This window comes from Poecilia latipinna, unplaced genomic scaffold (genome assembly GCF_001443285.1).
Source record: "Poecilia latipinna isolate Pla-1442-1.1 unplaced genomic scaffold, P_latipinna-1.0 Scaffold1667, whole genome shotgun sequence".
Lineage (NCBI taxonomy): Eukaryota > Metazoa > Chordata > Actinopteri > Cyprinodontiformes > Poeciliidae > Poecilia > Poecilia latipinna.
Window position 1 is genome coordinate 35266 of NW_015114283.1, and position 14982 is coordinate 50247.

The 14982-nt window shown below is 38.1% G+C and overlaps 1 protein-coding gene across 1 annotated transcript in view; it reads right to left on the reverse strand.

Moving 5' to 3' along the window:
* Positions 1 to 5712, reverse strand: part of atp6v1ba (ATPase, H+ transporting, lysosomal, V1 subunit B, member a) — a 25700-nt gene extending 19988 nt beyond the window's left edge. Inside the window, exon 1 of the mRNA XM_015059899.1 lies at positions 5500 to 5712. Within this exon, the coding sequence (XP_014915385.1) occupies positions 5500 to 5608 (109 nt within the window). The 5' untranslated portion in view covers positions 5609 to 5712. The remainder of the gene's footprint in view (positions 1 to 5499) is intronic.
* Between the last annotated feature and the right edge of the window lie 9270 nt (positions 5713 to 14982).

Consider the following 14982-nt stretch of genomic DNA (forward strand, 5'->3'; position numbering starts at 1 on the left):
ATTAAGCTCTGAAAGCTGTGTGGCTTTGTTAATATTCTGTCCTAGAATGCGGTAAGATGTGCCCTTTTTTTATTTGAGCACCTGCCCCTTTAGTGGTCTCTGCACGGCCCTGCTAAGTTGGGAACATGGAATTGCCCAAAATGTCTTGGTTTGCTGAAGCATTTAGAGTTCCTTTCACAAGAACGAAGAGGTCAAGCCCAGCTCCTGAAAAACAAGCCCAAAACATAATCCCCCTTCCACCAAACTTTACATTTGGCACAATGCAGTCAGACAAGGCTGCATTGTGTCTCCTGGCAACTGCCAAACCCAGACTGGTCCCTCAGGTTGCAGGATAGAGAAGCGCAACTCATCATTCCAGAGAACGAGCCTCCACTGTTCTAGAGTCCAGTGGTGGTACACCACTGCATCCAAAGCTTTGTATCACACTTGGTGATTTATGACTTGGATGCAGCTGGTCACCATGGAAACCCATTCCATGAAGCTCTCTGTACACTGTTCTTGAGCTCATCTGAAGGTCACATAAACTTTGGAAGACTGTAGTGACCGACTCTGCAGAAAATTGGCGACCTCTTCACACTATGCGCTTCAGCATCTGCTGACCTCGCTCCATTAGTTTACGTGGCCTAACACTTCATGCTCAACGAGTTGCTGTCATTCCCAAACACTTCCATTTTCTTATAATACAGCTGACAGTTGACTGTGGAATATTTAGGAGGGAGGAAATTTCACGACTGGATTTGCTGAACAGGTGGCGTCCTATTACCGTTATGCGCTGGAATTCACTGAGCTCCAGAGAGCAAGCCATTCTTTCACAAATGTTTGTACAAACATTCTGCATGCCGAGGTTCTTCATTTTATACACCTGTGGCCATGGAAGTGACTGGAACACCTGATTCTGATCATTTGGATAGATGAGCAAAAACTTTTGGCAATATAGTGTACATCACAAGCAAACGTTAGCAATCAGATACAATTTAAAACCTCAGAGTGCACATCTCCAGGAAACAATCAATTCTCAACAACCAAGAGACAATAACCTGTGGAAGAAGTGAAGTATAGAAAAATTGACTCGTTTTTACAAGAGTGTAATGGACTTAAATATGCCAATTTTGACTTTTTACCATTTAATAGTTTTTAAAGACTCACAGACACCCCGAGTTATCTGTAATCAAGGAGGATCCTATACAAGCGATAAAAAAAAATACTTCCTGGAATAAGTATGGCTGCTGGTCTGCACTAGAGCAGACATTCTTCACAGAATGAGTCAGTGCTTTTGGAAACTCTATCCAGATAGATTAAGGTAGGATAAGAAGAAAATCTCTGCCTAATCCTCACGATTTTGTGAAACAGCTGACCTCCCCAGTCTAGTGCTGACCTTATACAGTTTCTACTTTCATTTGAAAGAAAAAAAAAAAAGCAATAGTTCAAGGTACCCACTTATATGTATTGTAGTGATTAAGTACATGGTTTGCTCTTTAATTTTACAAGGTAACGAGTGCTCAATGGACTATATGTTCATGGGGTGTGAAGGAGCAACATTTCTCATTAGGTTTGGAAAACTTTCTCCACCCCTCTTTTGCTATTTCTGCTGAAGTGCAGCGGTTCTCTGGCTTGGCATGCAACAGCAGTGTGGGTCACCCTGCAGCCTGTTCAGCTGCCAGAGCCCTTTGTGTACAAAGATGTTAATTGGTTCTAATCCGCCACTAGAAGCTGTTTTGGTAGCCTGACCTCGCACCCTGAAGGACATCTTGGTGCGAAATACTAAAGAGCCCATTCAAGTGGCAAAGAAAAGAGGCACAGAGCATTCCAACACAATTCAATTTCCCCACTGAAAGAGAGAGAGACTCAAAGGGAGAAGGGAAAAGGGGGAATAGGTGCTGGGATGAAGATGGGAGCGCATCATCATTCTGGCAATCAATGAACAGCACAAAGCAGTGGCTGCTGTGATGTGCAGCTTCACAATCACATCTTAGCCTCTACTTCAAGGGATTCCCACAGTTGAACTGGACATGGGAATGCTTGCTGCCTAAAAGCTGCAGGGCCTCATCACTGCTGCAAATGAACACATGCAGACAGCGAGAGGCACGGGGAACAAACGAGCAATAACTGGGATCCACGTGTTACTTTTCATTTCAAGTTAGAATTTCCTCTTAAAGCTGAGACAAAAAAAAAAAAAAGCAGAAGCTCAAATGCCCCAGACAGCCTCAAACTCTGGAGCTCAGGATCACTCATTTGTCTCTCTTTACATAATCATGTTGGTTCTTTAATTTTCAGTTTAAATTATAGCGGGACAGACTCTTCAAAGAGTCGTTTAAGTTTAGTTGCAATTTTAGCTACAAAAGCTGCCTCTGAAAATCGATCTCTCCTACAGCGGAGATCTATTTGACATTGAACGCTGGAACCAAAAGACATTTTAAATATCCAAAATAAATGAGCAAAATAACAGAAACAACAAATAAAATGAATTATGAAGTCTCTGAAACCAAAAAAAGGGCTAATTCAGATTAAAGCACCGGACTGAAGGCTTTATCATCTAATTTTTGGCAAAAAGAGAGAGGGGGAAAAAGAGAGAAACAATTGCAATGCTTGTTTTAACTTATCGTGCGACTGATTGATTGATTGATTGATTTATTGCGACAGGCCGAACAAAGATCACCGCGTTATCATTGACGGAATCGCATCAGATAAGTCCCAATGGTTGGGGGCTGATGTAGCAGATCTGATTGGGGATTTGTAAATTTCAAAATACAGCCGTACTTCCCCAAACACACTCGCCTGTTTTTTTAAGATGAGGAATATGGGGAAGTGAATCATGAGCAGTCGCACCATTCACGAGGTCTGGTGCCTCTTCATGCTATAGACAGAAATAGTGTCAAAGCCCAAGCTCACATTTTAATGTCCTTTCAGAAAAAGAATAAAGGCATCCGCCCACTGGACTCTTTTTTTTTTTTTTTTTACTGACAAGCTAGCTGCTTAAGCCTTATTAGAATGTGAATTGCAGAGGTGTTTCAACACTGATTTTATAGAAATTACTTTCGTAATGACAGTTGAAACATTTGTTTACCATGACTACATTATTACCAATAATTAAATCTTCACAAAGAAGTATAGTGCCTTGCTCGTTTCCTTTTCATAGCGCTAAATGACAGAATGCAACACTAAAACAAAGACGAGCCATTTCGCCTGCTAATAGCTTTTGTCCCATTTGACATGAGAGAGACAAAGGCCTCTTAAAAGAAAAGACAAGGTCTGATGAGAAGTCTCCTTATTTGTTTATTTTCCAGCTCCGTCTCGACAAGGCTTTTCACTGGCTTTATGCATTAGACTGTTCACAAATTAATACAATGGTGAAAAAGCACCTTAACACTGTGATCTTATAGGCTGGTGCTTTGCCAGATTAAAACGCACAGCTGTCAGACTTTCATTCTGCACCAAACAAGTAGTGAAGAGTTGCACAAAATGGGAAAGAAGGTTTGGGGTTATTACAACCAAGCAGAGACATGGTCATGTCCTGTCAGTGCCGAATACTATGCATCATGCAGATCAAAGGAAAGCAAAGTTGCGTAAAACAACTGGGGATTTTTTATTATTATTATTATTATTTTCACTGAATTCCCATGCAAAATAAACATCCATCCATATATTATCTTATAATATGGTGCTGGTGTCCATCTCCATCGGTCAACAGGCGAGAGGTGGGGTCACCCTGGACAGGTCGCCAGTCCATCGCAGGGCAACACAGAGACAGACAGGACTAACAACCATGCACACACACAAGAGGAGAATTTATAGAGATCAATCAACCTGCCAGTCATGTTTTTGGACTGTGGGAGGAAGCTGGAGTACCCAGAGAGAACCCAGGCATACACAGGGAGAACATGCAAACTCCATGCAGAAAGACCCTGGGTCTGGAATTGAACCCAGGATCTTCTAGCGCCAAGGCAAAAGTGCTTCAAATTAATCATAAATATGTAAAATTGAAATGGAAGGTTTTAAGTGTGAGGGTATGTGTGTACTTGCTCTGAGATGGAACGGTACCGTAATATGTTCAAATTCAAAAATACTTTATTAATCACAAAGGAAAATTAAATGTTGTTGTAACTCATTAATTTGAATTATTCAAAGAGTTACTGAAGATGGTCATGGCTGTTCGGTACAGCAGTCTGTACTGCACTGAATCCGAAGAAGCCTCTGACAGAAGATGCTCTGCCTTCCTAAGACTGTCTCGTGAAGAGGGTTGTCCATAATTTTCTGGATCCTGTGAAGAATCCTTCTTTGCATAATCATCTCTTTTGACAGGGTTTCAACGTTTCTGCAGAGCTGGACTAAATGCAGAACCACTGGTTCTAATATAACACGACAGTTTTCGATGATTTGGCTCTATCATGAGAGAACAAATATTCAGACTCCTCCATCTGACTGCAGCTTATGTTTGTGTCAGAACAATCAAGCAAATATTACAGAAGAAAACCATTCAGGCTGACAATGTCGAACATGCAATACCGAAGGACGTACAACGTCACGTCATCAAAATACATGGAAATGTTTTATGCTGAGTATTCATGTCTTTATGTTGGTAGGACTAGGGCAGCAACAATAATGATAATAATAATAATAATAATTTTTTAGTTGGTTTTGAATGTTCTTAGTTGTCCGTCAACGGAATCTACTTCTTAGAAAGCGCAAGGATTTTTTTTTCCACAATAAGCACGTGATCGAGTCACATGACCGACCATCCGACTGTCACCTGATTTACTAATCATGCTAGAGTTCTGAGATTTCAGCTCAGAAGTAGATCCCACTACTCACTGTGTGCACACAGGGACACTCCAGAGGTGGTGGACCAGATGTTACCGATGTAGGTTTTCCCTCCTTCATTCAACAAAAGCCCGTTCGGTGTCTCATTCGTGAAGTCAGCTGACAAACACAGCTAGCTAATCCTCTGTCCTGACAGTCAACAGTTGGACTGGGCACGTCGAGGTTTAATGCAAAATGTAACAAACGCTCCTTCAGTAGTACTATCAGGAAAAGATCAACTCATTCCTCACGTAAATAATTAGTCATGTTCGAAGTAAAAATTAGCTTCATAACTTCTTAGCTCTTGGTACGGTGACGATGCAAAAACTAAAAAAAAAAAAAAAAAAAAAAAAAAAAAACAACTCTCCCAATCAATAACAGAAAATAAGTCGATATTAAAAATATATTTCCGCAGCCCACTGTGCCAGGTTTCAGCAGAATTAAATGTCGACCAACAAAGTCGCAGCTCCTTTAGCTGGCACCGTTACATGATTCATGTAACCAGAATGGGTTTTAAATCTGTTGTCCAAACACTCATGAACTGCATATTGGCAGGAAGTTCTTCCCATAAAAAGTTCACATCGTTCACGTATTAAATTAACATTTCATATTTCTCCGTCGTAGCTGTAGCATGAACAGCAGCCAACAAGCAATGGCTGCAGCTATCTGTAACAGTTAGCAGCTAACAGTGTAGCATCGTACTTAGCCTCGGCTGGGAGATGTAATTCCTCGTCACAGCCTGTGTGTGTGTCCTCGCAGCTGCTCCAAGGCTGTTCACATCCATTGCTCGATTTGCCACCAGTGTTGCCATTATGATAGCTGAAGAAAGCTTTCGGTGCTTAATGTGCTGATACGGAGTACCAGAAATGACAGTAGAGGGTAGGTCATATGACAGTCACGAACCGGAAGTCCTGTGGTGAAAGCGCGCATGTGCAAACAGTAAAAACATCAACTTGACGCAGAGCGTGATTTCCCTCATCTTATCTTGAGAAAACAAGGTTTGAATTATTGTAAAATTAATTTTTAAAAAGTATTTTAAAATTATGTTTTTCTTTCAATGTTTCAAATATAGCTTACTTCTCTTTCCAGTTGCTTTATAATGCGACCTGTATATAGATCCATTCCATAAATTAGAATATTACTGAAAAGCTCATTTATTCTAGGAACTTTATCACACTATTTTGATTGATTACTCTGGGGTGGTTGGTTGCAAAAACCTCTGTAGGTCATGACCTCATTTCAGTCTAAGTTTGATTGTTGTCATTCCTCACAAACTTGAAGGTAGTTCAATAGCTATATTTAATGTATAAACATGTCAGGATTATGCGTTATGTCCCACAGCCGTCTTAATTTTCAAGTAATAATATTCATTTTTTTAGGAAATCAGTGCAGACATGTGCTTAATATAGAAAAGCAAAACAGAGCCAAAAATAAATGGCATAAGTGTTCCAATAAACTACATGACATAGAATAATATTTCTGATTGTTTCCCTGCCGGTTTTATTGAGTCAGCCAGGCAGATGAGGGTTCAGGTATGGAGAGGCTGTGAGAGAATGCAGCCGGTTTCTGTGCACAAGCAGACCGGAGCGGAAGCAGAGGCTGCTGGAAAAGTTGGCAGAAAGAACTGGTTTCTGACAGAAAAGGCACAGCAGTAACACTCTGACTCCTTCACATCCAAGCTCCCCGTCTGCTGTCCCCTGCTGTGGGAAATGAATGAAGTCACTGCATAGCAGTTTTAATTGTAATTCGCAGGATGATAGAAAATATGCAACTCTGGAATATCAAAATTAAACAAATCCCCAAAGTGCACATTTAAAAATATCTAAAGATGTTTTCTCTCCTTCTTTTATATAGGACACAAGTATGTAAACAAAATCTAATTTAATAATTTGAGTCAAAAGGTTTTCAGTCACCTTTTGAAAAAAAGATGGACTTTGAAATACTTGCACAGTATATGTTATATTTTTAATGAACACAGCTGTAGGAGTTATTTCTCTATTTTCAGTTAAATCCTGGAATTTTGATTATTTAGCTTATTTTCATTTACTTACTTTCTTGTTGATTTATAATAAGAATTTTTGTTTAATTTCAGTTATTTAGAGTAAATCTTTAGCTAGTAATCTGTTTAATCTAGTTAATTAGTTTCAGATTGGGACATGGGTGTTTCATGTATAAATACATTATGTACGTGGGTGGTCACATGGTGTTTTACCAATTTATCCAATTAATCTACCCAGCTAGTCTAGCCACCAGTCAGTCTATCAGTCAGTCAGTCCGTAGGTCAGACAATCAGGTAGCCAAACAATATAAGAGTAGGGCTCCTGTGCTTATTCCATGTTTAACCTGCAACTCTGGAATAAAGCGCCAAAAAACTGCATTTTTGACTTTTGATCTTTTTGGGAAGTGCTTAAGCCAGAAACCTGCAGTTCATCAAGTGGCTATTTGAGTTGAATTCACTTTTACTTAATAATAACCGGTAAGTTTTTTGATTTTTGGCTTTTGAGTTTTCGGACAAATAGTGACTATTTTGTGAATATAATCAATTCGCAAAATGGTTTTGATGTTTCATAAAGATTTGGAAAAGCAGAGGCAGGCGGTCTTACGGAGGGAAAGGACACTGTTCCAGATATAATTTCCTTAAACATGCTCTGCAAAGGTTTTTGATCCAGATGCACATGGCTTCCTTAATTTTCAGTCCTTATTCCATATTTAACGTACTACCGCTCCCCTCAAAACACACACACTATTATATTCAACACATCTTTGTCCCACTGAGGACGCTGTGGAGTGATGGGTAAAATGCCACGGCTGCACACATTTTCTCCCTAGAAGCTCTTGCGTTGTCATTTTCTTGTTTTTTAAGCCTTGATCCAGTCTCATTTGTCACAGCATGTCTTGAACAATAGCTTTTAAGCTACAGTTTAAAAACAATTTTGGACCAATCCTTTACAACCAGCACACTGGCAGCTGCATATTGTGCTCAGTTCCCTGAAAATAAAATAATAATAAAAAAAAAAAAAAACCCACTACAGACTGAAGTGGTAAGCACTGCTGTGGTGAGGCTGACTGTGGCCCCTAGAGAGCTCATTCAAATGTTTTAGGCTGCAGGGGAAAAAAATAGCATATTAATGCAAGTGAAGGGCTCTTGCCAACAGGAGCGTTGCCCTCATTTAACAAATACATATTTTTTCAACTGCGTCTTTTCCGATGAGTTCAGAGGCTCCCAAACTCCACATTTGAAGACAGGTGGCATGTTATTTATGCAGTTGCTAAGCATGTCTGCTATGGCATTCACAAGTTGTCTAGCAATTAAAAGACTAAATTTCAGATCTGCACGTCAACAACTGCAAGGTACCCAGCTGATGACTGCAAAGCAAACCCAAACCATCAGCCCTTCTTCAGCTGACAGCAGGACTTTCGTCGATGTGCTTCACAGAATGTGGTTGCCGTGTCTTGTGGCCACGTATCTCCACTTTGTTCCCGTTTGTCCAAGTGATCCAGAAATATTTTTGGTTAATTCTCATGCAGCTTTGCAACCTGGGGCACCTGAAATGCGACCTTTGATATCTTGTTCAAATAATAATGGTTGAATTAAAATGAAAAAAAAAAACATGCATTTTCTGGGATTCAAATAAAGAAATTTCTTCATAAATGATATTGGTGTTATTTATGAAGTAAATAAAACCTACTTTTGCTGTTCTATGTAAAAAACCGCAAGAACAAGAAGCACTTCATAAAATAAACAGAACATGAACAGTATCAAAGTCCAAAGAAGTTTTTACTGATGAAAACATCAGTAAGAAGTTAGATTTTTTTCCCCAGCTTTCTATTTCTAAGTGTTTCTTGTTGAGAAATTTTACTTATTTTAGCATTTCATCACCTGAGGATAGAAGCTCTTTTTCAGTGAGTGTGACTCAAGACTAATGAGTCTGTGTCGTAGAGAAACAGGTGATATCCAGGCTTAGTGTGGTCTGTCTTAGTGAAACAAATTATTTAATTCAGCTCAAGTATATAATGCTAACATTAAGACACTTTACAAGTCAAATATCCCTCAAAATATTTAGTACGTTTTAACATGTTAGTTTCGTATTCTTTTTAAAGAACATTCTAAAAGCAATACACTTTTTAGAAAGATCTCTAAAAAGTGTATTTTTAGAGTACACTTCTTAGAGTACACTTCTCTCAAAAAGTGTTCAAAAAGGTTTCTTTGCCAAAAAAAAAAAAAAAAAACACCGGGTAAAAAAAAGATAATTTATTAGTTTGCTTCTTTATTTGAAGTAAGCTAAATGATTTGAGTAGGACTGACTTAAATTTGTAATTTTAAACAGACTTAAGCTGGATGGATGGACTTAATAAATTTAGTTGAATAAACTTAGTAAATTATGACTTTAGTAAAACATAATCAATTAAGTTGGATAAACATAGCTTGAGTCGGTTAAACTTAAATTAAGTTGCATAAACTTAATTGAATCACTTGTTACCAGTTGAAGCAATTCAATTAAGCTGGTTCAACTAATTTCTTATTACACTGTAGTCCAAGACTTATTCTTTCATACAATCTGTTGGACCTGCTCTTTCATTTGAAAGTCAAGTGACTATAACATAAAAAGGATATATTTTCACTGCTCTAATATTTATAGATTAAATAAATAACAGGTGAGCGTGGTAGTTCGCCCTGCAATCAGAGGGTCGCTAGTTCGATTCCTGCTCCGTCCAACGCTGTCGTTGTGTTTTTTGGGTAAGATACTTCAGCCACCTTGCCTGCTGTTTTCACTCTTTTCTTTTAAGTGTTTAGTTAAAAATATAAATAAATAATTATATTTTTAGTGGAGTACAATTTTTGGCTACATTACTCTGTAATGTAACCTTAGTTGTGGTGGGGATGGCGTTGCCCACAGAGAAGCTTAGACAGTGACTCACACACTCATTCATGACATCGCATTTCATCTCCTTGTGGCTTCAGGCAATTTTACCTTCCTGTGACGTCTTCATATAATTACGTCCCTTTCAATTCAGCTTTTTATCACAGGTTGTCTTTGTACAAGGAGCTTGTACACCAAGCAAGCAATAAAAATAAAAAATAAAAAAACATCCGTCGAGTTTGAGTGTGTGATATTGCAGACCTGCATGTTTCAGTGACCGGTACTGTGGCTGAGTATTTTGTCTATTAGAGAGAGAATAAAACAAAAACAATCGAGTCTCTTATCTCTCAGTTGTGCAAAAGTAAAAAAAAAAAACAACAACAAAAAAACATAATGTAACTGCAAACATTCTTCTATTTGCTAAGCATCTAAAAACAGAACTAAAAAGGAAAACACTTTGACTATAATGACTATAATGGAGCAACTCCAACAAGCAGCAGTCTTCCGTAATTAAATTAGAATCCCTATAATCCGATCATAAAGACTGATTCAAATTCAGATGTATATTTCTTTTGACTCCATACAGTCAAAGTCAGTTTATAATGCCAACTGCTGAAAAGCCATTTATTCAAAGACTTGAATGTTGCTACAGCTTCCCTTCTCAGAACCAGAATGATTCACTTTCACTTTTGCTTCACTTTCTCTTTCTCCTATTTTCTCTTAGGTTAATAATTTCCAATCAAAATTTTAAAATACATTTATTCGTTTTCTCTCATCTGATGTTATTCAAGATGTGAAATGCTGAAACAAAAGTCAGACCTAAATTGCTCACTGATTACAGGATTTTTTCCAGTCCCATTTTGTGACTCGTGAGCGTTCTATTCCGTTTGCGAAGAGAAAAAAGTTTGTGAAATCAATCAGTCAAATTTTATTTGTAAAGCACTTTTCAGCAACAAGGCTGAAAAGTGCTTTACATAAAAAAAGCAAAAAAAAAAAAAAAACACAAAGTCATGCGACATAGAATCAACAATCAGAACATTACATTTAATCAAGTGCCATCGTTAAGTTCTTAATCGATTACGCTTCAAAGGCAACTCTAAACAACTGAGTTTTTAGTCTAGATTTAAAGGAACTCTGTGTTTCAGCAGTTTTGCAGTTTTCTGGAGGTTTGTTCCAGATTTGTGGAGAGGCTAAAGTCTGGGACGGTTACGATTATTGCCTGGAGCTTTGGGTTTCATTTGTATTTGCGCTTAAACCACTTCCTTAATACGTATCTTTCTCTTCCCTTTTACCGCTAATCAGATCTTAGAGTATTCAGTTTCATTAGCCTTGCTTTAAAGGTCTTGCCTTATATATTTGTTGTTTGTACTTAAATTATTAGTTTATTCCTCCTTCTGTTTCTTGTATTTTTGTATTTATTAACCTTAGATTATTTGTGAGGCTTTTAACTTTGGCTTTAGATGCTCGGAGTTCCTGTTCAGTGACTTTTGTTCTTTTTTATCTTCCCTCAGCTGGACCAGTGCTAGCCTTTCAGATTCATTTGTATAGGTAAGCAACTGCAGGAGGGGGAAGGTCGCGTCTCTCATTCATTCTGCAAGAACCAAGAACTATACAACTTCATCCCAGGGCAGATTCTGTGGTTACATATCTAAGATCTACCCCGAAGCAAGCATTTTTGCTCAATAGCCCCCAACAAGCAGCATGGAGGGACCATGCTATCTCCCTCACTTCTCACTTCTCAATTCCTAAACCAGGGTCAGTGGAAGATATCACTGCATATTCCATACAATCCAATCAGTTCAATTCATAGGTTTCCTCACAAACAGGATGAGAAAACTTCCCAGTCGGCATCTTCTGAATAACAATTACCGAGATGAAATTGTGTAAAAGGGAAAAGAAAAATAAGAAAAATGTTTGTCTATCTGAAATTGCATCCACTCTCATAACAAAGAGTGAATTGAAGATGGGTGTGAAATAACAACTGAATAATGAAAAGTGCTTTTCCAACAGGTAATCAAGGAAGGCGAACACTAACGAACTAATTTGTCCCTTATATGAGGATCTCCCTCACGCAGAAAATGCATTTTATGTGGAGATGAATGACAATCACAGACCTATGAAATATACCCACGACTGAAAGACTAACGTTGAAGACTGACATGAACTTTACAGATTCCACAATGACGAGGACGACATTTTTCAGACTGGACAGGACTGACAGAGTGAGCACTTATAAGAGACTCCATGATGGAGTCTCTTGTCAACTTATGGTTGACATAAAAAATATGACTAAATGAAAAAAATGAAGCATTTAGTACAGAGTCAGTGAAAACAAAATAACATTAGAATTATAAGAAAATAATGTTGATTTAAAAAGAAAATTACATTTGAAATTTTGAACAATAATTTTAGCTTGAACGTGAGGAAAAATGTATGATTCAAAAAAATTAATTTTTGGTTGTGTGGTAAACAAAATCAGTACAAAATTGGAAAATTCCAAATTTATTGTTAACAAATATCTGTATTTCAAACATTAGAGTGCGACAAACAAATAAACTTACTTTGGCAGGAAAAATGAGAATATTTTTTAAATACTATGAAACCAGTAAATGAAATAATGCTTCTGGGTGATGTTCCTGAACTGAAAACCAACCGATGTAAAAACATATTGTACATTTCTGGAAATAAGGTTGCTTTCTTTCTGGCACAAGGGGGTCGAGGGCCCAATAAAACCCCTGCCCCCCAGTTTCAGTCAGACTGGAGCTTTTGTTGCATCCTGCAGCTTGTCACCATAACAGCGAGAATGAGTGTGAATGGGTGTGACTGGAAACAACTGGTTTTATTATGGGGAGTCTTTGATGGGTTTGAAAAGTGCCAAATAAGTTTGACGTCACTTCATTGTCTAACCTAAAATTTATAAACGTAGTGATTTTTTTCTTATTTTCAAACAATGTAGAAATAGCAAATGTTTTGTTTATAATCAAAATATGGACAAATCTAATGAAACTTACAGATTGGTCGTCCATTTGCATAGATTTCCATCCTCAAGTCATCCTTGATTAGACAGAAAATCCTAAAAAAAAAAAAAGTACTGGTACACATGTGGAGTAAATAAATAAATCTTTTACATTACTTCAAACAATTTGAGATTTGTCTTATGGGGTTGAAGCAGCCGAAACCTGCGAGTCAGAGGGAGTCGGATGTGCTGAACTCTACTGCTGTCCCTTCTCTGTTAAGCATATCGAAAACCGATTCCTCCTCATGGACAGACGCTCCACATGTACCACCAAGAAAGCATATGCGAAATATAATGTGGCTTTGTATTCTGCTTTTAGTGTGATGGCTTCTTCCTTGCTGAGTAGGCTTCCAACTCGTGCCGGTACCAGAGTTCATGCAAATGTTAACTCTTAGCAGCTTTAGCCAGTATCGTCACAATGGTATATTCCATTTTATTCTTGAGTTGAAACACACTGAAACACTTTCATCTTTGTCACACAGAACCCATCTTCCTCCTGGCCAGTACGGTGGTTGGACATCGTGTGCTGTTTATACTCCCACAAATCAATTGAACAGGTGAGCATGGCACCATCAGGGTCTGGAGATGCTATGCCAGGATGAACTAGGCTCACCAAAAATTCTCTTCCTGACCTCTTAGCTGAATTTGTTTTATTTGCCTGTGATGTTTGACAAGGAGGCTGTTTGGTTTAAGTATTGCCTTAAAATGCATACAGAGATGTGACTCCGATGAAGTCCGGTGTCGTGGCTCAACCTATCAGAAGCTTGCTGAGAGAAAAATGTTCATCTGGACATTTCCTAACTATTAAAGTTTCAGTGTTGTTCCAAATTGAAAAGCGGGGAAAAATATTCTGTAAGAAAACAGCTAAGTCGTTACTCTGGAATTTCACAAATATACATTTTGATACTCATAAATGATCTAAGTTACTCTCACTTAATGTTAGACAGTGAGGGGAAATTTTTTTTTTTTATTTTTTTATTATTTATATAAATATTACATTATTGTATTTTCACAGCTCTACAGGGATTTTGATGGAGATTTTTGAAAGCCTGCACTGCACCTCCAAACTCTTTTCAGACTTTTGTAAACTACGCTTTACACAGAAAAAGGGTTGGTAGATTCTTAGTTTGAATTCTGCCCACGGTTTTGGTTATTATGTTCCTTTCTATAGATGGAGGACATCAGAGACAACTCTTTATTGGTTTCCAATGGATGCCTGACTCGACGGTGGGATTTCAGGCATTGCTCTATTTTATTCAATATGTGTCTTCAAATGTGTTTTTTAACAAGAGAGAGAAATGTCCATCCTGGAAACACTGGAAACACCAGATCTTTCCTCATTTTCTCTGAAATTTTACTCAATTGAAACTACTTCTTTTGTGTTTAATGTTTTTGTGGCATAGTCTAAAACAGACTCTGCTACGGTTTGGTCCTGCTGCACTTGGGAAAATGATTCCATCTCGCACTTGTATAAAATATTCTCATGTGGGCTGTAAACAGTCAGTTCTGTTCTGTCATAAATGAACATAGTATCACCCACATTTCGTAGATTTTTAGCAAAGGATCTGGCAGGAAATCCTATTGGAACAAATGCTTTTCAGGGTCTTTTCCCACTTTCTCATTTAATTAGTTAATAAGTTAAGCAATTTTTGAAGGGGAAGCAGAGTGAAGAGGCTCTGTAGTTTTTTTTTTTCTTTCTGGTCCAAAAATCCTACATGTGAAAAACTCCAGTGTTTTTGTTGTGTTGTGGTGCTTTAAGGTGCTGGATTCTCATGGAAGAAGAGGATCTTTCGTTACTAGCGCTTGTTACCGTGTTATTCCTCGGATTCTCTGTAGAACCCAAACCCTTCCAAAAATGTAATAATTACAGGATTGGATGTACACTTTCACAGTCCCCTCATAAGACCTGAGCCCGAAGGGACCATGTGATGGGAGAAAATGTGTTGGTGGTCTGCAGCACTGGCAGCCTTCATGCATACACACATGGATACACACATTCAGGATCCCAACCCCCTTCCCCCAACATCCTGCTAATTGGACCAGGGGTAAAAAAAAAAAAAAAAATAGGTGGGGGTAGAGTGTGTGATTGTGACATCTCTTTTTAAAAAAAACAAAAAACAAAAAAAAACAAATGTTCCAAAGACATAAAATAGCCTCCATATCCTCTGTTACTTGACCGGCCCCTGTGTTTAAGATTCAGACGCTAATCCTAAACTTTTATTGTATATCATCTCTGAATCCAGTTTGTGTCCCAGTTTCATGCTGTTCTGTGCTGCAGGCGTTAGTAAATTCTTTTTAGCGTTGCAG